This window comes from Melanerpes formicivorus, unplaced genomic scaffold, assembly GCF_026170545.1.
Source record: "Melanerpes formicivorus ecotype bairdi unplaced genomic scaffold, bMelFor1.0.p_v2 SCAF_24, whole genome shotgun sequence".
Lineage (NCBI taxonomy): Eukaryota > Metazoa > Chordata > Aves > Piciformes > Picidae > Melanerpes > Melanerpes formicivorus.
The window spans coordinates 7,434,366-7,460,705 of NW_027142376.1; the positions used below are offsets into that span (position 1 = coordinate 7,434,366).

At 45.9% G+C, this 26,340-nt stretch overlaps 2 protein-coding genes and 1 long non-coding RNA gene across 7 annotated transcripts in view; 2 read left to right on the forward strand and 1 right to left on the reverse strand.

The window, feature by feature from the left end:
* Positions 1–6,069, reverse strand: part of BBS9 (Bardet-Biedl syndrome 9) — a gene marked incomplete at its 3' end in the record, with an annotated part of 105,210 nt that extends 99,141 nt beyond the window's left edge. Inside the window, exons 1-4 of the mRNA XM_068152976.1 lie at positions 5,831–6,069; positions 4,643–4,763; positions 2,487–2,637; positions 414–478 (exon numbers count right to left, since the gene is read on the reverse strand). Coding sequence (XP_068009077.1) covers positions 414–478; positions 2,487–2,637; positions 4,643–4,754 — 328 coding nt within the window. The remainder of the gene's footprint in view (positions 1–413; positions 479–2,486; positions 2,638–4,642; positions 4,764–5,830) is intronic.
* Positions 6,070–6,453: 384 nt separating this feature from the next.
* The window catches only part of NT5C3A (5'-nucleotidase, cytosolic IIIA), a 30,558-nt gene continuing 10,671 nt past the window's right edge, over positions 6,454–26,340 (forward strand). Inside the window, exons 1-2 of one of the 5 annotated variants that reach the window (XM_068152772.1) lie at positions 6,454–6,759; positions 23,919–24,025. In XM_068152772.1, coding sequence (XP_068008873.1) covers positions 6,648–6,759; positions 23,919–24,025 — 219 coding nt within the window. In that variant the 5' untranslated portion in view covers positions 6,454–6,647. Of the gene's footprint in view, positions 6,786–19,332; positions 19,353–23,467; positions 23,559–23,918; positions 24,026–26,340 lie in introns of those variants that run through there. The other 4 variants (XM_068152767.1, XM_068152768.1, XM_068152766.1 and 1 more) reach the window with 4 other exon arrangements.
* On the forward strand, positions 9,652–19,232 carry LOC137448334 (uncharacterized). Its single transcript, XR_010989050.1, has 3 exons — positions 9,652–9,711; positions 12,315–12,397; positions 17,460–19,232. It is a non-coding gene; the product is annotated as an uncharacterized lncRNA (long non-coding RNA).

The following is a 26,340-nucleotide window of genomic DNA, read 5'->3' on the forward strand; positions in this document are numbered from 1 at the left end:
CTTGCAAAAATCCAAGTGAAGCTTCCTACATACAAGTTAAGCACCTAATTATGGCTAACAGAGTAGTTCCAACTCATGAGAAACTGAGGTCTGTTAGGCAACCCTACATTAGACAGTTTCAAGGCCCAGCTTGACAGGGTGCTGGGCTACCTCATTTAAACTATATTCTTATCCTACAAGGTTAGACTAGATGATCCTTGAGCTCCCTTCCAACCTGGTATTCTATTCATCTCTGGTCATCTATTGGGAAACACCTAACTCCAACTACTGACGCTTCCCCATACATCAGTCTGAGTGAGAGAACACAACTGCAGCTCTTCAGGAATGAGAAGCAAACCCTGTACAGGTCAAGTTTAGCATTAACCTAATCCAAACTTAAGAGATGACTGGAGAGCTTGTGTTTGCCAACTGACCTGAGACAGCATACACACAGAGTTTTCGGCAGTGCAGCACAGCCAGGTGAAGTCCTTCAGTACCCCTGTAAAAAAAAAAACAAAAAAGAAGGCTTTCAAAGCACTATTTTCAGCTCATTTCCAAGTAAAAGGCATACAGAATAAAATTCAAGTGCCATGTTGAAAGCACTTCCAGGTACAGACCAAATCCAGAGGTTTGGGTGACAGCTGCCGACAGGAAAACGCAGAGGACCAACCTCCCGAGATTGAGGCTGCAGTATTTGAAGCTCAAAATTAAATTGCCTCCTTTAAGGAGATATTTTCAGATCACAGTATGAAGAGCAAGTGAACCATTTTCACAGTTCAGCTTGGAATTCATTTCAAATGAGGGGGTGCCAGTTCTCTCCGAAGCCAAACGGCTACGAGGATCACCTCTCCGAACAAGGACTCAGCAATCACGCAGATTGCCTCTTCTCAAACTCACTTCTGTGCTGGCTGCACGGCCCCTCAATCCACTGAGATCTAAGGCAGAACTCAAAGTCAGAATCTTCTGTTCACACTCCTGGCCTGGATCAGGTGTGGCCAGCAGGAGCAGGGACGTCATTCTGCCCCTGGACTCAGCACTGGTTAGGCCACACCTTGAGTCCTGTGTCCTGGGCCCCTCAGTTCAGGAAAGAGGTTGACTTGCTGGAAGGTGTCCAGAGAAGGGCAACAAAGCTGGGGAGGGGTCTGGCGCACAGCCCTGTGAGGAGAGGCTGAGGGAGCTGGGGTTGCTTAGCCTGGAGAAGAGGAAGCTCAGGGGAGACCTTCTTGCTCTCTACAACTCCCTGAAGGGAGATTGTAGCCAGGTGGAGGTTGATCTCTTCTCCCAGGCAACCAGCAGCAGAACAAGAGGACACAGTCTCAAGCTGTGCCAGGGGAGGTTTAGGCTTGATGTTAGGAAGAAATTCTTCCCAGCAAGAGAGATTGGCCCTTGGAATGTGCTGCCCAGGGAGGTGGTGGAGTCACCATCACTGGAAGTGTTTAAAAAGAGCCTGGATGAGGCACTTGGTGCCATGGTTTAGCTGATGAGATGGTGTTGGATGATAAGATGGTGTTGGGTGATAGGTTGGACTCAATGACCTTGAATGTCTTTTCCAACCTGGTTAATTCTGTATTCTTCCCTCAACCCTAAGCAGTAATTCCTGCAGAGGATGTTCTTGTGCTACAGCTACAGAGAATGGTTCAGACCATTTCACAAGGTAAGGCATTAGAATTCCTGCACAAGGTCACCCTGTGAGTATCTGAATAGAAGAACAGTTTCCACCTGCTGAAGGCCTTTCAGCTGTGGACTGTGGTCTCAGAACAGAAAAATTTCCTGTGGTTAGTAGAGGGGGGGGGTGTCTTATTTTCAAAATCAACTTTTCTGAGGTAGATTCTCTTACAGCAAATTAAATGCAAAGCATCTCTCTTCCACCTGGCCACTTATTTCCACTAAATTCATTGGAACTAAACATCTTCAACCCTCCACCAAACTGAAAGCAGATGGCCAATATCACATCTTAGGCTGTAACTAGCTACTCAAGTTTGCTTACCACCTAAAAAAATAACCCAAACAGACCACTGGCAATATCAATTCTTTCCTGTCCTACACGCTTCTAAAAAGAAATCATGCAATTATCAGGAGCTCCACACAGCTCCTTCTCCATTGGCCTGTCAAGCCAGGGGTTGGACTGTCAAATTCCATCCTCCCCAGAGGGGTTGTGGAGTCTCCTTCTCTGGAGACTTTCAAGACCCATCTGGATGTGTTCCTGAGTGATCTGTGCTGGATTCTCTGGTCCTGCTCTGGCAGGGGGGCTGGACTTGATGATCTCCAGAGGTCACTTCCAACCCCTAAAAGCCTGTGAGCCTGTGAGTAAGATTAGCCTCCACGTATACACCTGTAACTAAAAATTCTCTCCTCTCAAGGTGCCTCAAGAAGCAGACCAAATTCACACCACAGTATTCATAGATGTGCTTAAGAGTCTTCCACCTGAGAATTCAGCCCCCAAGACAAAGAAAGGGAATGCCATATAAGCCTTGAATGAGCAGCAGCATGACCTGCTGTGGACTTACGAAACAAACTTTCCCACTTCCACCTGCAATATCGGCTCCTTTAACTGCACTTCCAAGAGCAAGTCTTCAACCTGGGCTCCATCTCCAGGTTTCACAGGATGTGGACTGAAGATTCGGAGGTACCCCGTGTAACTGCCCACAATAATTTTATCTACAAAACAAACCCAAACACAACACCACATGTAGAATTCAATCTGCTGCAGAAGAACACCTTACAAAGATAAAACATTTACATGATTTAACTTGATGATGCCTTCTAGGTAAAGATTAGCAACCAGCTTTTTACAGATCCATGAAAACCTATTAGCAAAGGGGTCAATAGGGTACTGATCATCATTGATCTTCCAACAGAGAATGGCTTAGGTTGGAAGGGACCTCAGAGATCATCTACTCCAACCTCCCCACCATGGACAGGGATGTCTCTCAACTAGACTCAGCTGCTCAAGGCCTCATCCAACCTGGCCTTCAACACCGCCAGGGAGGAGGCATACACAGCCTCCCTGGGCAGCCTATTCCAGAATCTCACCACCCTCCTACTGAAGAACTTCTTCCTAAGATCCAGTGTAACCCTTCTCTCTCTCAGCTTCAAACCATTCTCCCTTATCCTACTGCTTGACACCCTCACGAAAAGTCCCTCTGCAGCCTTCCTGGAGGATCCCTTCAGGTATTGGAGGGCAGCTCTAAGGTCCTCCCAGAGTGTCCTCTTCTCCAGGATGAACACCTCCAGCTCCCTCAGCCTATCCTCATAGCAGAGGTGCTCCAGCCCTTTGATCATCTTTGCATCCCTCCTCTGGACTCACTCTGACAGCTCTGTGTCCTTCTTATGCTGGGGACATGAGCTGGAAGCAGTATTGGAGGTGGGGTCTCTTCAGAGCAGAGTCAAGGGGCAGCATCCCCTCTCTTGCCCTGCTGGCCACACTCCTCTGGATGCAGCCCAGCCCACAGCTGCCTGCTGTGCTGCATGAGGGCACTGCCAGCTCATGGTGAGCTTCTCACTAATCAATGCACCCAAGGCTCTTTCTTTAGCACTACTCTCAAACCACTCTGCACCCAGCCTGGATTTGTGCCATCTCACACTTGTCTTGAGTAATTCCAACTTTCAACTCCTACACTTTGGATTTGTGCACACACATCCCACAGCAGCAGAAATGTACAGTTTTAAAACTGAGACCAAATGCTAACTAAAGCCAGGGAATTTACCACACCAGGCCAACAAAGCTAGGCCTTGAGATCACCTGCTTTTGAGTCATTCATTATCTCAAAGAGGACTGCAGTAGCTCCATCAGAGCTCGTTCAGAATCAGCATTTTAAGCAAGTAGTCATTTGGTTGCTAGTGAAAACCAAACAACTATTCATGGAAACATCCCAAAGTGGTACCTGCTGTGCTCACAACCAACACCTTGAGCTGGCTGCCAGTACTTATTTCCTCTAGCTAGAGGACATCATATCAATGCAGATCAAAATCAAACCCAATAAAGCTTGTCCACAAGTCAGGAGAACACACCAGCTCTTCCTGACAGCAGAGATCACTGCACATTATTAATGTCACAGCAAAGTAGGGTTTATTCAAGCAGAGTGGCTTAATTCAACGCCCCTGATTTTTGAGGCAGAAAAGGATGTTCTTCTAAATTCTTACCTTATTCACTCTCACCTTTCTTGTTCTTTCCTTATGTTTTTGCAGCTTACATGTTTGGTCCCATGACTAAAACTGTTCTACTTTAAAGGTATCTACAACTGAGGGAATAGGATAGGAGAACAATTACTACTGAACAAAAGCAAGAATTAAGATGCATGGAAGAAGTTCTTCCCCATGAGGGTGGTGAGAGACTGGTGCCCAGGGAGGTGGTGGAAGCCTCACCCCTGGAGGTTTTTAAGGCCAGGCTGGATGTGGCTGCAAGCAAGCTGATGTAGTGTGAGGTGTCCCTGCCCATGGCAGGGGGCTGGAACTGGATGATCCTTGAGTTCCCTTCCAACCCTGACAATTCTAAGATTCTATGTTTTGAAATCTACAGATATACAAAGACAAATGGCACCAAATTGGTCTTCTTAAGCCTCCTAGGACACATTAAAGGCAGTGGGCTTTAACTAACTGACTGGCTTGGCTGAATATAGGCACTGGTCAAAGCCAACTGGTAGCTATGCAATTCTGAATTTACCTTGTCCACTGCCACTATTATCAACATCAGCAACACACAGGCAGCCCTGGTCAAATTCTTCATTTTCTCCAAGTACAGTGGACCACCAGTCTCTAGCTTTAAACAACGACATTCTTCTTTACTGAAAAGGAAACAAGCCACTGTTTGTTAAAGTGTAAGCTGATATAGATACACACAAATGGTTACACAAACAACCTTTAGGGTTAGCAGCTATGAAGTGTGCTCTCTCTCTCTTAGCTTCACACATCTCCAGTATGAGCTGAGTCCATGTCAGTTTCACATCTGGGGTTTCTGGTTGTGCAGCTCAGTAAACAACCGTAGGAAACTTCTTGTCTTTAGTGCACAGAGTAGTTGTGATAGACACTGCAAGTTCCACGGAGAAAAAAGGCAAAGAAAAGATGGACATTTGTTTTTCAAAAAGACTCTTCAAAGCCTTCTGTAACAAGCACTAAGGAAGCAATGTAGGGGTTTTTTTTAAGTTACAGACTGAAGGTTTAACTCTCTTACCAAAAAGCATCATTAAAAAAAAAGAGTATTCTGATGCAAGTATTACAGAAGATAAATTGCTTTTAGAAAAGTAACTGAAGACACAGACAACATCGAAACCTCCACAGAGTAATCGCCTTGAAGATGCCCCTAGTGATAGGACTAAAGAACTCGGTCAGACAGGGCACAAAGCAGCTTTTCTGCTCCCTACCTGCTGCTATTTTAAGAAGAGGGCGGGGGGGAGGACGGGACTAGGGGACTAATCCCTTCGCAGGCATCTTGACAGGAATATCATCCCAGTTCAGAACTCACAGCTCCATGCCTATACTCTGCCCTAAGGAGCCGAAGCGGAACGCGCTCTATCCCGCAGCCCTGGGAGGAGGTGAGGGGCATCGGGGCAGCGCCAGCCCCGACGGTTCTTTCCGGGAAGAAGGAAAAACGATGTGCTCAGCCCTCGTTTTCCTTCGGAGCAAAGGCAGCCTGCAAGCCCGTACCTCCCATCTTCAAGAGGAATCGCGGCCAGCAAACACAAACATTTATTCGGTTCACCTCAGGCGGCTCCCGTCGCTACGCCAGCTAGGCAACCTGCTGCAGGCGAGCGCAGACAGCCCTCCCCACGCACCCCCTCCCCCGCCCAGCCCCACCCCACCTCCACCCGAGCCCTGAACCTACAGACCCGCGCCGGGACACGTCCACACCCACCCCGGAGCGACAGAAGGGACACAGAGACCGGCGGGGGCTTCCCTGGACGGCAGACGGCACCTCCCGGGCGGGGCGGGGCGGGGCGAGGCGCGGGCCGAGCTGCTCGGGGGCGGCAGCCTTGCTGGCGGGAGCTCCTGGCCCAGGCGCAGCCCGAGGAGAAGCCACAGATGGAGTTACAGCCCCCTCCCCATCACCGCCGCCGCCATCGCCAGCGTCCTCCTCCCCGCGCGGTGAGGAGCAGCGCCGCCTGGCCCTGGCCCTGGCCCCGCCCGGCGGCGGCCACAAGAGCCGCCCGTGCTTCCCGCCCACGCTGGGAAATGTAGTTTGGGAGGCGGCGCGGCCCGCCGCCGGGTTGTCGCATTCCTGGCGTCGCGGGAGGGGGGCGGGCAGCGAGGCACCCCTTCGGGTATCCCGGGGCACAAAGCTAACTTCCGCGCTGGCGCTTCTCCGTCTCCGGAGCCCTCAGAGCCGCGACTCGCCGCGGCGGGCCGCGGGAGGTGGAGCCGCTCCGCCGGCCGCGCTCCTTCCCTCCTCCCTTTTCCCCTCGGCGTGGTTCGGCCGGCGGGCCGCGCGCACGTGACGTGTCGCGAGGAGGCCGAGCCCAGGCGGCGGCGGCGGGGCTCGTGCTTACGGGGGCGGGCGGCGCGCGGCGGCCGTCGTTGCCGACTCGCCCGGGCCGGCGTCGGTGGGGACCCGCTGGGGCCGGCGCCGAGGGGCGCACGCACCCCACACACGCACCCGTCCTTCGGCGTCCGGAGGCCGGGCCCGCCTCCCTGCAACGGCTCTCGGCGCCTTGGCGTGCCCCTGGAGAGCTACCATGGACAGGACCGCCGTGGCGAAGATGGGAGCGGTGGCCAGCGCTAGCGTGTGCGCCCTGGTCGGCGGGGTGGTGCTGGCCCAGTACATCTTCACCATGAAGAAGAAAACGGGCAGGAAAACCAAGATCATCGAGATGGTACGTGGTAAGAGGCCGCAGCCGTGGAGCGGGGCGACGCAGAGGAGGCCGGCGCCTCCCTGGTGGGCCGGCTGACCCCGGCCGCCCCTCTGTCCGCGGGGCTACGTTCCCACGCCGCCGGCGGTCCCGCAGCCCCCGGCCGCCCCTGTGTCCGCGGGGCTACGTTCCCACGCCGCCGGCGGTCCCGCACACGCCGCCCTCAAACGCCAGCCCCCTGCCCTCGGAGCACGGCAGTCCTTTCTCCTTGACAGACGTGCCCTGCAGATCCTGCCGTAGGAGGCTCGTCAGCTAGCTCAGACCGAAGCGGTGGACTTGATGATCGTAAAGATCTGTTCCAACCAAACCGATTCTATGATTCTGTTCCATGGAGGTTAAGATCTTCTTCAGATGTGTGTGGGGTGTTTCTGTGTCTGGTGGCCACCCCTTGAGGCAGAGGGGCAGAGCAGGTATGTTGAGCCCAGTTCCCGATCATATGGACAGACGCAGCTGTTCCACCACAGCATGACCCAGTAGCGCTAGAAATGTCAGCTCCGTCTTGTCCTGCCTGACCCGTGTGCACCTACATGTCTTGGTGGCAGTTTAAATGCCTGCTTGTAACATGTTTAAAAGAAAAGGTGGGGTGGGAGACACACGTGCTCAGCCATCTGTTGAAACCGGGAAGCAGTGGCTGCTGAGGGTTACTATAAAAGGAAGATGGAGCTGTCTCTCCAGTGCCCTTGTTAAACTTGTTATTTAGGGTGTTATTTCACTACCTGCCTACCTGCAAAATCGTTTAGACAATGTGCTCACGACCTTGAAATCCTTCAGCATTCAAGTTTCATGACTTGGACACCACCGTGCTGAAGAGCTGAATTGAAATCATCAGCTCATTTGGTGTTAGCCAAGGGATCTTTTGCGATCTCGCTTGCAAAACATTACTAAAAAAAACCTCCTCAGATTTTATGTATTTTTAAATTACACATGGAAGCAGGTATTTTGCTAAGAGCTAGGATTCTGTATGTAAATTGTAAGCTATCTAACTGCACACTTACTTGCTGTGTCCAGTTCTGGGCCCCTCAGTTTAGGAAAGACGTTGAGTTGCTGGAAGGTGTCCAGAGAAGGGCAGCAAAGCTGGGGAGGGGTTTGGAGCACAGCCCTGTGAGGAGAGGCTGAGGGAGCTGGGGTTGCTTAGCCTGGAGAAGAGGAGGCTCAGGGCAGACCTTCTTGCTCTCAACAACTCCCTGAAGGGAGGTTGTAGCCAGGTGGGGGTTGGTCTCTTCTCCCAGGCAAGCAGCACCAGAACAAGAGGACACAGTCTCAAGCTGTGCCAGGGGAGGTTTAGGCTGGATGTTAGGAAGAAATTCTTCACAGCAAGAGAGATTGGCCATTGGAATGTGCTGCCCAGGGAGGTGGTGGAGTCACCATCACTGAAGGTGTTTAAAAAGAGACTTAATGAGGCTCTTGGTGCCATGGTTTAGTTAGTCATGAGGTGTTGGGTGATAGGTTGGACTCAATGATCTCAAAAGTCTTTTCCAACCTGGTTAATTCTGTATTCTGTAAGGTGCCATGGTTTAGTTGATGAGATGGTGTTGGATGATAGGTTGGCTCGATGATCTCAAAGGTCTCTTCCAACCTGGTTTATTCCATTCCATTCCATTCCATTCCATTCCATTCCATTCCATTCCATTCCATTCCATTCCAAATACATACTTGGTCATGTTCTGTACTACTTGCCAGTGGAAGTCATACGATGCAGTTTGTGATAGTGTGGGCCTGGAAAAGAATTCTGCTGTGCATTTTTACTAAGACACCACACCTAAGAGTTTTTAGGAAGTTTTAAGTGCTGTTTCTAGTCATCAGTCACATCATTCAACAGCCTGGAGAGGAGAGCCTTGCCTTACAGTTTCAGTGAGCCCACTGAAACAACAGCTTGTGGGAGAAGAGGAAGTTTGCACTGCTGCTTTAGAGATTGCTAAAGATCTATTAGTGTTAACTTTCAGTACAGTGTTGAGATGGTGTTTTTGCTAGGGAAGACTTTTGTCTTTGCTGTAAAGATTTTGCCCTTAAGTGGGGGAAAAGAAATTTGTTGTGCCCAATGTTAAATTGATTTCTGATGCGTGGATTTCTTAAGCATGTATTTCACATAACATTTTCAGAGCTGTGTTCTTGGATGCCAATCTGGGCTCCTAAATAGATGCTTCCCAAAATTCGGCTTTTATGATCAGAGCTTTTCTCAGCTTTAAATTGCAAGGGAAAAATAAAGCATGGCAGCTTTCTCATACAAAAAAAAAAACCAACCCCAAAACATGTTACCAATCAAATGCAACAGATTAAAGTTCTCCAAGAGGACACAGTCTCAAATTGCGCCAGGGGAGGTTTAGGCTGGATGTTAGGAAGGAATTCTTCCCAGAAAGGGAGATTGGCCACTGGAATGTGCTGCCCAGGGAGGTGGTGGAGTCACCATCACTGGAAGTGTTTAGGAAGAGCTTGGATGAGGCACTTGAGTTGATGAGATGGTGCTGGGTGATAGGTTGGACTCGGTGATCTCAAAGGTCTTTTTCAACCTGGCTAATTCTATTTATTTGTTTATTTGTTCTATTTCTAACAATCTTCAAGCCCACAACTCCCTCAGATAACAGGCAGCTTTAGTTCATCAGTTGCCACTCCTCTTTCCTCCTCCAGGAGTCTTTGTAGTGGACATGTATCCAGGCTGTGAAATTTCTGTGAAATAAGCAAGAGTTATGTAAACTTCACACCAGGGAGCTCAGTTTGACAAAGGAGGGCAATGCTAAGTGTGTGTGTTTGGTTTCTTTGAACAGGCTGCATTTTGGAGAACTTGCTGAAATACTTTCCTCAACCAGTGTAGATTTGATTCAGTGTTTGTCATCTGTATTTCCCCTGAGAGAAACCTTCCTTGGAGGAGCAGAAACCTTCCCTGGAGGAGCAGGTGCTGTTTTGCAGTCTGTAGCTGAAGTTAGGGGGGTGGTGGGGAGTGGTAATGTAGTTCTTCTAATAATATACCAGGTTGGTCTTCTGTGTTAGATTAAAATGACAGGATTGTTCTTTCATTGTGATTAACTACAGCAATGATGCTTTTTTTTTCTCTTAGTTAAAGTTGGATACATATTAAGCAAACATAAGAAAAAAGCTAACTTCCAGCAGTGTTTAAATGCACAAAGACAGTGATGGTTGCAAATCACATACAATATCTATAAGAAATGACAACCTCATGAGGTTCAGTAAGACCAAATGCAGGGTCCTGCATCTGGGTCAGAGCAATCCCAAGCACCTATATAGGCTGGGCAGGGACTGGCTTGAGAGCAGCCCTGAAGAAAAGGATCTGGGGGTGCTGGTGGATGAGAAGCTCAACAGGAGCCAGCAGTGAGCACTTGCAGACCAGAGAGCCAACCACATTCTGGGCTGCATCAAGAGAAGCAGAGCCAGCAGGTCAAAGGAGGTGATTCTCCCTCTCTACACCACTCTGGTGAGATCCCACCTGGAGTACTGTTTCCAGTTCTGGAGCCTCTATTACAGGAAGGATCTGGAGGTGCTGGAACATGTCCAGAGAAGGGCCATGAGGATAATCAGAGAGCTGGGGCACCTCTGCTATGAGAACAGACTGAATTTGGGCTATTCAGTCTGGAGAAGGCTTCAAGGAGACCCAATTGTGGCCTTCCACTATCTGAAGGGGGCTACAAGAAAGCTGGGGAGGGACTTTTGAGGGTGTCAGGGAGTGATAGGACTGAGGAGAATGGTAAAACAACTAGAAATGGGTAGATTCAGATTGGGTGTTAGGAAGAAGTTCTTCCCCAGGAGGGTGGTGAGACACTGGCACAGGCTGCCCAGGGAGGTGGTGGAAGCCTCATGCCTGGAGGTTTTGAAGGCCAGGCTGGATGTGGCTCTGAGCAACCTGCTGTAGTGTGAGGTGTCCCTGCCCATGGCAGGTGAGGTTGGAACTGGCTGATCCTTGAGGTCCCTTCCAACTCTAACAATTCTATGATTCTAAGACAAATTAGTATCAGGGATTATGATGCCAGGAATATTCAATGTGAATAAAAGTGGGAAGGACTCAGAAGCACTGTAGAAAATACAGGGGTGACCATGTGTCCTTGTTGAATGATAAACATCAAATTCTGAAATGCGTCTCACCTTTCTGGAGAGTCCTCCTTTAGCAAAGTAAATCAGGCTGGTGCTGAAATGTAAGCTTTATAAAAGCACTATACAATTAGTGCATCTGATTTGGAAGCAGAAGTTTGGGATTAAAGTACTACTATTGTGTCTTCATTGACCCATCTGAAGTTTGCAAATAGGGAGTTTCCCTGGGGCGCAGACACATGTAGATAGTAAGAGTTCAGCTCCACTCCTGAAGTAGCAGAGGCATTAATAGTGGATAGGTAGCCAGCCTGTGTGTTGAGAAACACCTCCCAAAGCCTTCTGTATTACTTTGCACTGCCAAACTGCCATTGCTGTCAAACTGTGAAGAGTTCCTTCAGTCAGGCGAAGGGAAAAGTTAGCCATGAGTTTGCTAACTTTAATTTAAAGGGGAGGTTAATAATTAATTAGAGTCTTCAAGTAAATTACTAGATAATGTTTAATAGCTACCTTTAAAAAAGAAGAGAGAAATCAAACTTTACAGTAGCACTCAAATCTTTGGGATTTCTCAGGCCCCAGATAAGTTTGCAAGGAAGCTGTGGATCCTTACAAATCAATTCTCCTTATAGCAGACTTCAGTTTCTTGCTTACTCTTTGCAAAGCAAATTAGTTGCTCACAAAGTCGTGTGAAAAACGTTGCCTAAGTCTTTTGAAAGTGCTCATCCATTTGGAACAGGCCTATGCATGCAAGAAAAGCTGCTTCATGGAGCAACAGGATTTCTCCTTCTTTTTCCCAGTAGTGTATTCCTCACTCTTTAGTCTTGGAGGGGTTTTTCTATTCATTTTATAAGGATGAGAAATATAAGAGAACTGATTGGAAACAAAGGAGCAGAATGCCTTAAACTGAGACTTCATCTCTCAGGTATGTTTTCCACAAAACTGGGCAAAGGCTTAGTTACAATTTGTCCATTCTGTCCCTGAAGTGAGAGGATCCAATTACCTGAAAGACTTCCTATCAAATTTCAACCACAGCAAATTAAGAATCAGTTTTAAACACACTTTCTCATTTTACAGGAAACTTTTCAGCCAGCCACTGTTAGATACCTCTGGCCAGGTGCCTTTTTAGTATGGCAGAGGAGGAAAAGGAATGCATGGATTTATTTTTTTTTTTCAGGACTAGAATTTAGCTGGAAAGAAATAAGCAAACAAACAAGTGAGGTGACTGCTGTTTATCTACATATTCTGTCAGTGTGACTGATACAGGCTTTGTGCAGGGGCATTTGACATGCCAGTCTCTAGTGAGACTGGCTTCTTGCTCATGGGGCATCAAAGCATTTGTGCCACAGATAAAGGATCCAGACCTTTACAACTGGCAGCAATCACATACCACTCCACTTCTTTATTCTTGCTTGTTGCTAGTAACTCGTTGTTATAGTAACTGTGATGTTCCTCTGGCAGGAGACAGTGATGACCGCCACGTAGAGAAGAAAGTAAAGGAGTTTGTCATAAGCAGCATACATATGCAGGAATATAAACAGCTGGTATGTGAACCTCCTTCAGGCAGACTTTTTCCTTTACAAAGACAAGCCTGAGCCTGGAATCAGTCAAAGGGGAATGGAAGGAACATTGGCTGTATCTAATGATACCACTGCAGGCCACTAGCACTTTCTGGGTAGTGCAGTGATAATATTTTAAACGCTGTGACCTTGAGAGCTCTCTGGTGGTGTGATTCATGCAGGGAGTAACACTGATCCAAAAGAGTGGTGCCATGCTATAAACCTCAGTAGTGAAACAACTTCTGACACCTAATAATGCTCCTACCTATTGACATGTGACTGAAGGCCCTCAGAGTATCACAGTATAACTTAGGTTGGAAAGGACCTCGAGGATCATCGAGTCCAACCCATCAACACAGACCCCATGACTAGACCATGGCACCAAGTGCCACGTCCAATCCCCTCTTGAACGCCTCCAGGGACGGTGACTCCACCACCTCCCTGGGCAGCACATTCCAATGACGAATGACTCGCTCAGTGAAGAACTTCCTCCTTACCTCGAGTCTAAACCTCCCTTGGCGCAGCTTGACACTGTGTCCCCTTGTTCTGGTGCTGGTTGCCTGGGAGAAGAGGCCAACCCCTTCCTGGCTACAACCACCTTTCAGGTAGTTGTAGAGGGCAATGAGGTCACCCCTGAGCCTCCTCTTCTCCCGGCTAAACAATCCCAGCTCCCTCAGCCTCTCCTCATAGGGCTTGTGCTCAAGGCCTCTCCCCAGCCTTGTTGCCCTTCTCTGGACACCTTCAAGTGTTTCGATGTCCTTCTTAAACTGAGGGGCCCAGAACTGGACACAGGACTCAAGGTGCAGCCTAACCAAAGCAGAGTACAGGGGCACAATGACTTCCCTGCTCCTGCTGGCCACACTATTCCTAATGCAGACCAGGATGCCATTGGCCCTCTTGGCCACCTGGGCACACTGCTGGCTCATATTCAAGCAGCTGTCAATCAGCACCCCCAGGTCCCTCTCTGTTTGGCAGCTCTCCAGCCACTCTGACCCCAGCCTGTAGCTCTGCATGGGATTGCCATAGCCAAAGTGCAGCACTCGGCACTTGGACTTGTTGAATGCCATCCCATTGGACTCTGCCCATCTGTCCATTACTGTCTCTCTGTCATCTGTGTCACATTACTAACAACTGAAGTATTAGAATGTTACTGTAGTTTTTGCAATACTGTTAAACTTTATAAACCAAGATACCTGTAATATGAGCACTGGAGATGTCATATAACTATCTCTAGGAAACTTTGGGTTGGTTTCTCTGAGGTCTTTTCCAACCTTATTGATTCTGTGATTCTATACCTGTATTCCTGAACAGAAGAATCACATGGACAGAGTGGCAAACACCAGCATTACCAAAGCAACCTTGTGTTGCCCACAGGCATATTGCACAGATAATTAGAATATGTAATGACCTGGAATGTGCTTTGTAAAGCAAGCTTACATAGGCCAGGAAAAACAAAACACTGTGAGCATAGTTCATGCTGATACAACTTAGATGCCAGTAACAGGTTCTTTATTCTCACTGCAAAATAATTCTGCTGGAAGTTTGAAACAACTTGGATCCTAGGAGAAGAAAAATTGACTCAGTTTCAGTGGTTTTGTCCTAACCCTGTGAAGAATCAAACAGTAGTTTGCTATACAGGTTATGGACATACTAATGTTTTTACTTTGCCTAGTGTAATAAGCTGATGCTACCATTTAACATCCTCTTGCTTGAATTAGGCTTCCATTTTCTGCAATTGCTGCTGACTTTTTTCAGTTGTTTGTTTAAATTCAGTAAGTCTTGAAACACTCATACAAGGAGTGGGTGTGGAAAGATGATTAAATCTTTCAACTCTGCACTAATAGCTTTAGGACTCATTTATCCCAGTTTATCCTCATTTTATCCTCATTTATCATAACTCTTATGATGAGCCACACCTGAAGATTGAGTTCCAGGTAGTAAAGAGAAGTAAATGTTGGGATATTCTAGATATTGTAGCTATGGGCTCAGAAGAGCTCATTAGCTACTTTCTTTTACCCTCTGTGTAAAATTTTTCTCCAAGACAGAAAAGCTATCTTTCAATGAATCATTCTGCTCTGGAATATGTTTGCCTTTTTGTAAATGCTTCCAATGTGTTAAGTCATATTTTAAAGTATTTTTTTCTCCTTACAGTAACTCTTAATTATTGGTTGAACTCTGATGACCTCTATTCTAATAAGGTCTTTTTACAGATTAAAGCACATAGCAGATAATGCAAGTATTAAACATGGTACCTTTAGCTGTCAAACAATCACAGAATCACAGAATCAATAAGGTTGGAAAAGACCTCAGAGATCATCCAGTCCAACCTATCACCCAGCACCTCATGGCTAACTAAACCATGGCGCCAAGTGCCACATCCAGTCCTTTTTTGAACACCTCCAGGGATGGTGACTCCACCACCTCCCTGGGCAGCACATTCCAATGGCCAGTCTCTCTTGCTGGGAAGAACTTTCTCCTCACCTCAAGCTTAAACTTCCCCTGGTGCAGCTTGAGACTGTGTCCTCTTGTTCTGGTGCTGGTTGCCTGGGAGAAAAGATGAACCCCCACCTGGCTACAACCTCCTTTCAGGTAGTTGCAGAGAGCAATATGGTCTCCCCTGAGCCTCCTCTTCTCCAGGCTATAAGAAAGTATTTTTTTCTCTGACTACACAAATCATTGCAAATTTGTTCCTGTTATGACTTAAAAGTTATGTAGCATTTTAACAGCCTCAACATGAGTTATCAACTTTAATACCAAATATCTAAACTCATCAATATAGGCTTTGAAGAGAAGAGACCCAGGGTATGCATCCATGCACTTATAGGCAGGAGAACAGTAGCTGTAAATTCGGTAGCAATTGTAAATGCACCTAAATGTAGAAATGTCTGGAAACTTCTCTGAAATACCTGAACTTTTGAAGGTCTTTCATTCAAAAAAGAAAAATTCTAGAATAGCTGCCTCTCAGCTTTTCTTTTCACTTGAACTAATTGCATCATGCAAAATACATAAGTACATGTATTTGCTTTCTGTGTTGGCTACTTCCAGTTTACATTAATAGCTTTCAAGCTGTCACCCACCTTGCTTCCTTCCATGTGTGCATACAGACACATATTCTGTGCAAGAACACTACAGCACACTCTTCACTTACTGGGAAGAGTAGCTCTAGGAGAGAGTTCAAGGAAAAGACCAGAAGAGAAGCAGTCTGTTAGGCTGGATTGCAATCCAGCACAAATGGTGCATTTGTCCCACAGGAATTAATTTCCAAGATTCAGATTTGAGCTGCTTGAGCTGCAGCAGACAGTGAGGAGCAGCAGGTGGCACTGGTTTTGCACAGTAGATCTCTGAGGATGGATTTGCCCTGGTTTTTGTAAGTAACCTGGTATGGAGAGAAATTTTGGACCACAGTGTCAGGCATTTCTTGGCCACTACCTGCCTCCAGGTCAGACACGTGCAACGGAACTGCTCCTGAGTGCAGAGGACCTACACTAGCATCCATGTCTCTGCTGCCTGTCAGATGCTCACCACTGAAATTTGCCTGATCCCATCACATGCAAAGTGCAACTGATAGTCAGGAACAGTTCTCAACTATTCTTCCTGGCCTCCTTTTCTGACCAGTGTGCAAAGAGAGAGAAGGCCAGGTACGAGCAGGCAAGAGAGTTGGATAAATCCACTGTCTTGGAGCATGCGGAAAATAAAAGTTAGGACACAAAGTCTAACTTCACCTGTGGCCTTCTTGCAGTCACATTATCATGCACCACTTGAACTGCAGCCACTGTTTCTCCCTGGGGCAGACATCTTCATGCAGCAGTTATGTTGAACAGTTGCTCAATGTCAGCCTCTTCCTCCTACCCAAAAGTGATTAGTCACCAATGGTCAGCTACTGTACAACCTCAGAAGTCACAGTGATTTGCAGTAGGCAGATTTTCAGTCCCATGTCAACAATGCAGCAGCTTGACTAACACTGGGCCATGAAGTTGGAAACTACGGCTGTGGTGTTGGCCACCTCTACCTGAGGTTATTTGTGTGGAGGGCTCATTAAAAGTCCTGGAGTTTTTGGTTAATCCTTACATATCAACAGAGTGGTTTGCTTGAATGAAAACTGTCACAGACAAATACAGAACTGCACAGACTTGGTCCAGACAACAATGGCCAAAATACTTCTAATAACAGCTCCATGAATTATGTACAGGATGTCTGTTGGTAGAAGGAGATGTGGCTTCTGCTTTCATATATGCCCATCTTTTTAAAAACAAAGAGTTAATCTATTTCATTTGTAACTTTATTAACTGTTTTCTTAAAGGGGTGGGGCAAGGCCCAGACTTGGACACTGAAGATTAAGTGACTGAATATAGAACTTCAGAATTTTTTTGAGCTCGTTTCGCCACCAAGAAAGGTTGCTGCTCAGATGCACTTGCTCTTCCTTATTTCCTCAGTCATCAGCTATAACTTCCTTCCTGCACTCTTACATAAAGAACTTTTAGATCTGCTATGCAAATTGCACCACCAAAATAATCCCAAGTTTATCAGAGCTTTTGTTTTCACCTGGGAGTAGGGTTTACTCCACCTTAATGCTGAAGGAATGAATACAGCTGAAGTGGAGTATTAACTCTGCTCCTTTAAAGCTTTCCCTCTTTGGTGGAAACATATTAGGAATGGAATGGAATGGAATGGAATGGAATGGAATGGAATGGAATGGAATGGAATGGAATGGAATGGAATGGAATGGAATAGACCAGGTTGGAAAAGACCTTCGAGATCACCGAGTCCAACCTATCACCCAACACCATCTAATCAACTAAACCATGGCACCAAGTGCCTCACCCAGTCTCTTCTTAAATGTAGTTGTTGATGCAGCACTTATTACCTGGACTGCATCTGGTCTGCATGTTACCATGGGATGGTTTTGTGTGAAGCTGAAAGGTGCTCGTTAATACACTCAGTTAGCATGGAGCTGTAGCACTATTAGTACAGTAGTAATAGTGTAGTACAATGAATAGTAGTACTACAGAACCAAACTGGCTTTGAACATGTCCTACATCACTTCCAGAAGGTGAATACACAGAGACACAAGAAATAAGGAGCATCCAGTTGCATCTCTGAATGACATCAAGCAGTGAGAAGTACCCACGGAAGGGTGAGACCCAGAGGCAAAACCCATCATGCCTGAAGTCATCCTGCTGTCCCTTACCTTTACAATGAGTGCATGGTGGCTGTGTTTCTTCTTTAGATTTCACAGATTATTTTCTCAAGAATTTTAAAGACAGGTCTGTACTCAAAGAGACCCTAATACTTAAAACCTTAATTAGTCCCAATGTGCAACTTTAATTGGAATATTATACTGTGACTAGATCCTTCCATCGGAATTGTGGTGTCTGGTAGCACATTGCAGATTAAACTTTGTCCTGCTGACTTTGCTTTCAAACAGAGTCCTGCAACCCCTACTCAAGGGTCAGAGTTTATTTGATCTAGATACAGCATTCTTAGGCTTAGTGAGAAAAAAGTCTAAGCAGATGGGGTTTTTCTTAGAAACAGATAAGAAGAGCATCAGCAGCAACTACTTCTGTCCAGGCCTTGGGCTTAATGCTAATTCCATTCTGGATAGGGTTACAAGGGAGGCTTCCTGGGAAACAAGCATTTAAGATCTTTCAAGGCCTGTGCATATAGATATATGCAGGACATGTCATTCTAAAAGGTGTCCATGCAAATGGACAGGTTGGGGGAAAGTAGTGTAGATCATCAGAATGACATTATTTTGCAAGGTGCACACCTGACAGCTCATTAAGAATTGATCAGTATACCACTGATATCTACATGCAAACAGAGTTCTCTCTTTGTTTGCCTGGATATTTTTAAGAAGGATTAGTTGTACTAACAGCCTCACCTGTGAGCACTCTTTCAGTAAGCAGTAGATTCTGTGTAACCTGAGAGGGAAGTGACCCTGTCAGCTAGCCAGACTCCCAACATGTACTGCCCTGTTACCAGAGCAATAGGAAAGGAAAATAAGAGCACCACTCAAAGGCAAGAATCCTGATTTCTCAAATATTAATCTTCTGTACCTGTGCTCTCTGAAGAAGATCCAGTGGGAAAAAAGCAGCACAGGAGGAGGTTCCACCTCAGCACAAGGGGGAACTTCTTTACTGTAAGGGTCACCAAGCACTGGTGGAGCTCCAGAGGGGTTGTGGAGTCTCCTTTTCTGGAGACTTTCAAGGCCCATCTGGATGCATTCCTCCATGACCTGAGCTAGATTGTATGGTCCTGCTCTGGCAGGGGGGTGGGACATGATGATCTCTTTGGGTCCCTTCCAATCCCTGACATCCTGTGATCCTGTAAAAGAAGGATGGGGTAAAAAAATAAGATACTTGAAATTAAATTGAAGCATTATCAGGAAGAGTAAATTATTTCCCTGTGTTACTAACAGGGAGCATTGACACCTCCCATGCAAGGTCTTGCCTGGTACAGATAGTACTGTCTGTCTAGCAGAGGCCCAGGGAAAGCATAAGAATAAGGCAAGTTATCATGAGGTTTTCCCCAGATGATGTTTCCAGCCTCCAGGAACTTGTATTTTAGAGGTAGTTCTACAGTTTGAGGTTTTTCATGTTGTTATCCAGTACCTTCCTAAGGCTGTGTAAACTTACACAATCACCACAAAGGAATTCCATGTCTTACTACTTACTTAACTGTGTGACCCATAGCTGACTCCTTTCATTTGGTTTGAATTTGCCTCCTGTTCATTTTAGTTGATGACCTCTACCCCTTGCTCTGGAAGAGATGGTGAACAATCTTTCCCTGTTAACCTTTCCTATGCCATCCTGTCATTTCTTTTCCAGGCTGAAGAATTGTATTGTACTCAATTGTTCTTTCTGTGGAAGCTTTTCACCTTATGGCTCATCCTTAGTGCCCTTCTCAGGGCTTTTTCCAGTTCTGCTGTAGCCACTGTAAGGTAGGGAAAGCAGAACTGCATTTGGGTTTTGAATTGCAAGTGTGTAATGTATTTATGAAGAGGATTATCCACAAAGCATTGGCAAGAATAGCTACCAGTGAAATGTAACTTATGAAGGCCAAGAAAAAAGGCTCAGTTTTCTTCTGCCCTGCACTGAGTGACACAACCTTGATTTCTTTCTTCTTTCAATTCTAGTGCTTTAGAAACTATTTGTAAAAGTTAAGCATAATATAATAACTTCTTAGTACTGATCTGAGCTTGCTTGTATTTAGAATATTTTTACATCCTTTGGTAAGTGGAAGAGAGGAATGGTCAAGAAAAAGAAAAACCTGAGGTGAAATTCTGGCTCACTCAGTCATTTCCAGATACTCAGTATCAAAGGTTAGCTGTCCCCAGAGGGTGGGAGCAAGGCACAGAGATAGGCCAGTCCCCCAACATCCAGAAAACCTGCCTGCACTGAGCTGTATTCACTCAATCCCAGAGCTGGGTCTGTATAGTTTGTACCCCATATATTCTCTCTGAAGGAGGCTGAAGGATGGAGAGAGACTGTTTCCAAAGGCCTCTAGGGATAGGATGAGGGGCAATGGCTTCAAACTAGAGAAGAATAGATTTACATTGGATGTTAGGAACAAGTTATTAACACAAGAGTAGTGGAGCACTTGAACAGTTGCCCAGGGTGGTGGTTGAGGGCCCATCCCTAGAGATATTCAAAGTGAGGCTCCACAGGGTTCTGGGCAACCTGATCCAGTTGAGGATGTCCCTGCTGACTGCAGAGGGGGTTGGACCGGGTGACCTTTGGAGGTCCCTTCCAACCCAAACCATTCTATGATTCTGTCATTCTATTGTTTGTAGCAAGCATTCTAATTGTAATGGACAGAAAATACTCTTAAGTATGGCTTCTTTCTGGATCTCTAAAGCTGATGCCAGTTTAGTTGAAGTATTCAACTTCTAACTTAGCAAAAAAAGAAAAGCTCAGCTTGCTTGCTTATGTAACTTCTCTGTGCTGCGTTCATTTCTTTCCACAGATAGGTGCAACTTAGCGCAGAGGTGTGCAAGGACCAGCAGAACCAGTCGTTCTTTGCTGCAAAATAGAAATTCCAGTGCTTCTTACTCTGTCAAAAGCATCCTGAATCTTCACAAAACAAGTTCATCTAACACACCAGCATATAAAGTTGAACCTTTACCTAGCCTTTTGTGAATCATCTAATGGTTGAAGCATTCTCTCTCTTGTTTTTTCCCCTCCCTTTTTTCCTGTGCAGAATATTTTGCAGGCAGGATATGGCCCTCAGCCAAAGAGAAGAGGTTTAAGTAGACCCTATCTGTTGAAATAGCTTTACCTCTTTACTTAGTGCTTCTTAAATATATATTTAAATGACCTCTAGTATCGTGAGAGTAGAAATACTGTGCTGGGCTTTGTGTCATTAAAAAAGAAGTGGCAATTTAGAATCCTCTCTTTTCAGAAGTTAAACACTAGGGAGGCAATGCTCAGCTGATGCCAGTCAGCAGTAACAGAACTTGGTCAGCAGTAGCCATTGCAACTGAAGTGCTTGGCACACCGCTTTTAGAGCTGCAAAGACACCTTGTTCTGCAGATGAGGAGCTGAATGCACAACATTTTCATTGAAGTGAAAGTGCCCTGTTGATAGAGATAGAGGAGATGTTTTTCTAGGAAATAGGTGGTGCCTGTATTAATGTTTACAGAACTTCTGCTCACGTCATTTTCTAGCTCTTCTACCCAACACTCCCAATCATTCCCTTCAAATGCTTTCTGATCTGCTATACCAAAAACATCATTCTGTAGAGGATGGACCTCTTTTCTTCAACTTCTCAGTCTTGAAATGGCATGTAAATTTAAAATTAATTAACTAAATGAATAGAAAGTAAATAAACCCCAAAACAAAGCCCACAACATGACTTGCTGCTGCTGGTGGTGGTGTTCTTGTTTCCTAACTTCCATAAAGAGCAAGCTGAGTTTCTTTGAATTGTTGATAGCATTAGAATTAATTTTCTCACTGAATCACATCTGAGAAGTACCAGAATATCAACAGGCCAGCCCCTCCCCATCCCAAGTCTCACCTAAGAGGTGCACAAGGCGCCTTTGAAATACGTAAAGACTCAGAGACAGGCACTGTGCAAATTGAATGTATAAAGTGATGCCTTTCCTTGACTCATGCATTCACCTAGCAAGCATCTTCTACTTCATTCTACATAAGCCTTTTTGAAATCTGGAAATCCAGCACTGACATCCTCTAGTCGTGCCAATAATTCATGTTTATTCATAGGTAGCTTGCCCAGACATTACTATGGAGATACTCTGCCTGCTAACCCTATTAAAAGAATAGACAAGTTCCTATTTCCTGTGTGTTGCCTATTACAACTGTACAAGTGCTATAAGAAGTAGACAAATGGGAGCTATGGATCCTGGCAGATACCACTGCCAGGCTTTGCAGGGATTATACTATGTTTTGAACAGACCTTTCAGACTGCTTTGTTGCTTCAGGATACAGCAGACCTTAACTTGCATGGTTTTGGGGAACATCTCTCAGTTCTGAGAGGATGAGTGTTGAGGGAAGTTGCTTGGTTTGTACCAGGTGAAGCACTCAGTAGGTGCTTCATTCTGTCAAACACAGCACAGATGAAGAAAAAAGGTAATATTTGTGTAGGTCAGAGTTTCATAGTCATAGTATCATAGTATCAGTCAGGGTTGAAAAGGACCACAAGGATCATCTAGTTCCAACCCCCCTGCCATGGGCAGGGACACCCCACACTAGGTCAGGCTGCCCAGAGCCTCATCCAGCCTGGGCTTAAACACCTCCAGGGACAGGGCCCAAACCACCTCCCTGGACAACCCATTCCAGGGCTTCACCACCCTCATGGGGAAGAACTTCCTCCTCACATCTAGCCTGAATCTCCCCACCTCCAGCTTCATTCCATTCCCCCTAGTCCTATCACTACCTGATACCCTGAGAAGTCCCTCCCCAGCCTCTTGGTAGGCCCCCTTCCTATACTGTTTGAGCAATGCTGACAGACTACAGACTGACCTACAGGTGGAATGCAGACACAAAACATAGGAATCTACTGTCCTGTTCAGAAAAAGGCTACTTGTTTTTTTCTGGTTGTTGGGGTTTTTTAAGCACATCTTCCTTAAAAGGAAATGTTGGTACCCAATTAATTTCTAGAGTCCTGGTAATGAGGGGCAGAGGGGAGGTGGGGGTGGACGGAGTGTACAGCATTAGGGGGTTTGTACATGCTACACTACTAAACTTCAGTTCTGATGACTGCCCTGGCCATGACAACATATGAATTGGGCTGATGTTTGTGGTATTTTCTGGCAGCCCAAAAGAGTGATCATAAACCCAAGGCTGAGTAGGGATAACAGGATAGCATAGGGAACCTAGCACAGTTGCTATAGCAAGGGGTGACCTCATGTGATATTTCCAGGCATTTACAGAACTGCAGAGTATAAATGTGATTAGACATTTAGTTTCCTTCAGTTTCCTTCAGTTTCCTTCAGTTTCTCAGTGAAAAAGATTCCTTGTCATAAATCTTCTGGGCCACCTCGGCACTGTCTTTGACCACCCACTGTGCCTTATGACAAATGCTGGAAAGCACCTTCAGTTGCCTTGTCTCTGAAAAATCCTGACAAACAAGCTGCCTGGATGTCCTGTTACAGTATCACATAGCTAATTAAAGTCAAAGCAAAGACTCACTGAAGTGATTAATTGCTGCTTCCCCCCCACTAAAGGTGTGCTCCCCTGTGAACACTGATGAGGCCACAGCATGAGCTGCAAGGAGTTTGTGGCACTCTGCAACAGGAGATCCCCAAAACGCTTGGGAGGGTTTTTGTAAAAGGGTTAAAAAGTAACGCAGCAGGCAACTTCTGCTTTGAAAAACAAGTGCCTTCCTCTGCCCCAGCAGCCCACATTTGCTTGCTGCCTGCATGAAAAGCCGTTCATTCAGTGAAGGTCAAAGGTCTTGTTGTCGGTACAGCAGCTGATGGGCCGTAAGCCGCTCGGGCTGTACTGCTGAGCACAACAAACCGCTGCGCGCTGCTGCCCTGCGTCACAGCAGCCTGGGGTTTTGCACGGGGATTAGTCAGGCTGCTTTTGGAAACGCCCTCAGCTGCACCTCCTGCTGCTATATTAGTGTTTCTCAAGCAAGAGGAATTTTCTTTTGCTGCTGCAGCTGCTCCTGTAAAACCCCTCTGGTAAGTGTGCGCGGCTTCTGTCAACTCTCCCTTCTGCCAGGGTTAGGAGCTGAGGACTTGCTGACAGTTGTTCATTGTGGCAAAAACGTGGTTTTAAAATAAATAAGCTGATAGCACAGAATTGGCAGCACCTTTGAGGGGATAAATACATGTACTAGTTTCTGTGGAATAGGTTAATTCTGCTTAAATGTTCCTCCACTTTTAAATCTCTAGCGGAGTAGCCTTCGGTGTGGGTGTTGTCAGAGTGGCATAGCTATGTACCATGCATGTCTGCTTCTATTGCTGGGCAGCAGGGAAAGCAAAGTTCACATAATACAGCAGACCAATTCTTAAAAGGATTTGGTTGGTTTTTGTTGGCAGCCTGTATGCAAGCCCTGCATCTCTGGACTCTGCTTGCCACCTCTGCTGTTGCAGTAGGACAAAATCAAGGACAGAAGAATCAGGAGTGCCCTAAGCTCAACGCACAGGTACTCTCCTTTAAAAGCTCAAGAGGAAAGCTGTTGTCATGTTTGCTCTGAAAGCTCTCTCCCCACCTTTTTTGTGTTTTTAATAGGGTTGTGGGTTGTTGTTGGTTTTTTTCCCCCCCAAGTATCAGAATCCAGCACATTAGGCGTAGAAAGATGTAAATAATGAAACAAAACAGGGATGATTATTTTTAGTGCATATCCTATTCCTTCTCTTAAAATAGGTAGTGAAGCTGCTTGCAGTTGTTTAATGTAAGCTGTGCTGGGTATCTAGTTCTGCAGCATGTTAGCAAGCAGCTGTGCAGATAGTGCTTTGCTGTTTCATTTCCATAAAAACATTTGCCTGTTTACTTTCCAGCTACCTACTCCTAAGCCTATTCCTTGGTAAAAATACCCAGAGCAATTTGGTTATTGCTAGTTACTAAGGATTTCTTACCATATTTGAGCTTCCATTCTATGGATATCAAACTTGAGGGGATTGTTTTGCTGATTACAAATGCAAATAGATCTGTCCTGAGCTGGGGTTGTGCTAGCAGGCTGCACCGTCGCAGTTCTATCAAGCTGCACAGAACGGCGTGACCGCTGTGCCTGCACTCACGTCCAGTAGCTAGGCGTCTTCCTGTCTCAAAGATGAGCCTACTAACAGCTGGGGCTGCTAAGAGAAACCCCTCTTGCACTCATGGGGCAAAATTCAACTTGTCTGAATTAAAGCCAAGCTTGCTTTATACATATATGAGCACTTGTACCTGTCTGTAGTATATACAGATGGAGGAAAAGATAGGCACACACAGTCCTGTTCTGTGGTTTGTGTTATGGCTCTCTGGCTTCTCATAACTCTTAACTAGCAAATAGCAGAAGTTAGATGAAGTAGGAGGTTTCTGCTAGGTTTTCTTCTCTAGAGCAAGTCGGTGACAGTAATGTTCTGTGGTACCGACAAGAAAAAGGGAGGGGAATAGACTCTGTAAATGCAAATTAGGGAACCTGCCCCTTTCCTTTATCATTTCACCCAAGGGTTGATTACCTTCTGCCACCAAAAACACTCAACCAATTTTCTGCAGCTTGCCAGGGTATCAGGTTTCACAGTGGTCACTGATGCCACGTCTTGCCTTTTTTGGTACATGTCCACAAGGAAGTGTATGCGATAGCTGGGCTCAGGCCTTGCCAACTGCAAAGCTGCACTTGGCAGAATAAATGTAGCTTATTCTTGGGTTAGCCTCCTTTACTTGGAAGCTGTGGCCCTAGACTGGAAATAAAATGTACAAATAATTGAATCCTTCCATTTGATCACTTTGATTTGTATTTTCCTTGTTCAGAAATAACATTTCCCCTCTCCTTGTTTGTCCTCTGTACCAGAAGTTCATAGGTTTGGAACCTAGTCTAGGCTAAGGCAAAAAAAAACCCTCCAAAACCCAAACCAGTTGTGCAATAACTGCAATTCACATCCTGTCAATGCTGCTGCAGCTAGTTCTTATTCATTGGCTTACCACTTTTATCACATTATAGTCTGCTGAAAATGTGTGGGCACCTGTGTGAGAAGAGTTGTTGTTGTTGTTGCTCCTGACACCTCCCAAAGTACCTTATCGGCCTTCAAGGATTACAGAGAAGTTCCCTTGAAAATTTTATCCCCCCCATAATGCAAGGTATTTTCTTGGCAGTGATTTTTGGGAGGCAATCCATGCTAGGTTGGGCTTTGGAAGACATGAAAAGGTTGGATTTGTCAAGTAATGGAGGCGTACAAGGCAAAAGCGTTAAAATACTTTGCCCCATTTTTTATGTCCTTGCTCAAAGGCATTACTTAGCAGACTGCTGATGATAACCTCTTATATATTTAGTTATTACTGGTGTCTAGATTTGATTGTGAAATCCATATCTCCTTGTAGTTAAGATAGCAAATCATTCATCCTTCCCAGCTTGAAGTTACAGACAATGAAAACAACAGAAGGTCCCACAGTTGTTGCCCTTTAGATCAAATTTCCTTCTTCACTGGATTTGTTTGTTAAATCATAGGGGCTTACATTGTTGTTTGACTGGCTAGGGAAGAAGCTGCTCTGCCTCAACACTCAGCAGACCCAAAAGTTTGGTGTATTCTCAAATGCAGAAGATGACAGCAGGCCTTGTGCACACAAGCAGTTATTCATTTCCTAGGATACCTGATTGGAAAAGCCTATTTCAGCAGCTGTCAGTGCACTTAGATACCTGTCTCTCATTTTAGTCATTTCCACCTAGTCTTCTTTTATAACTGAACTGAGAGAGCATGCACTTAAATACACACAGCCTCGAATATGCCTGAAAATATCTCTCAGCAGCACCCAGCTACA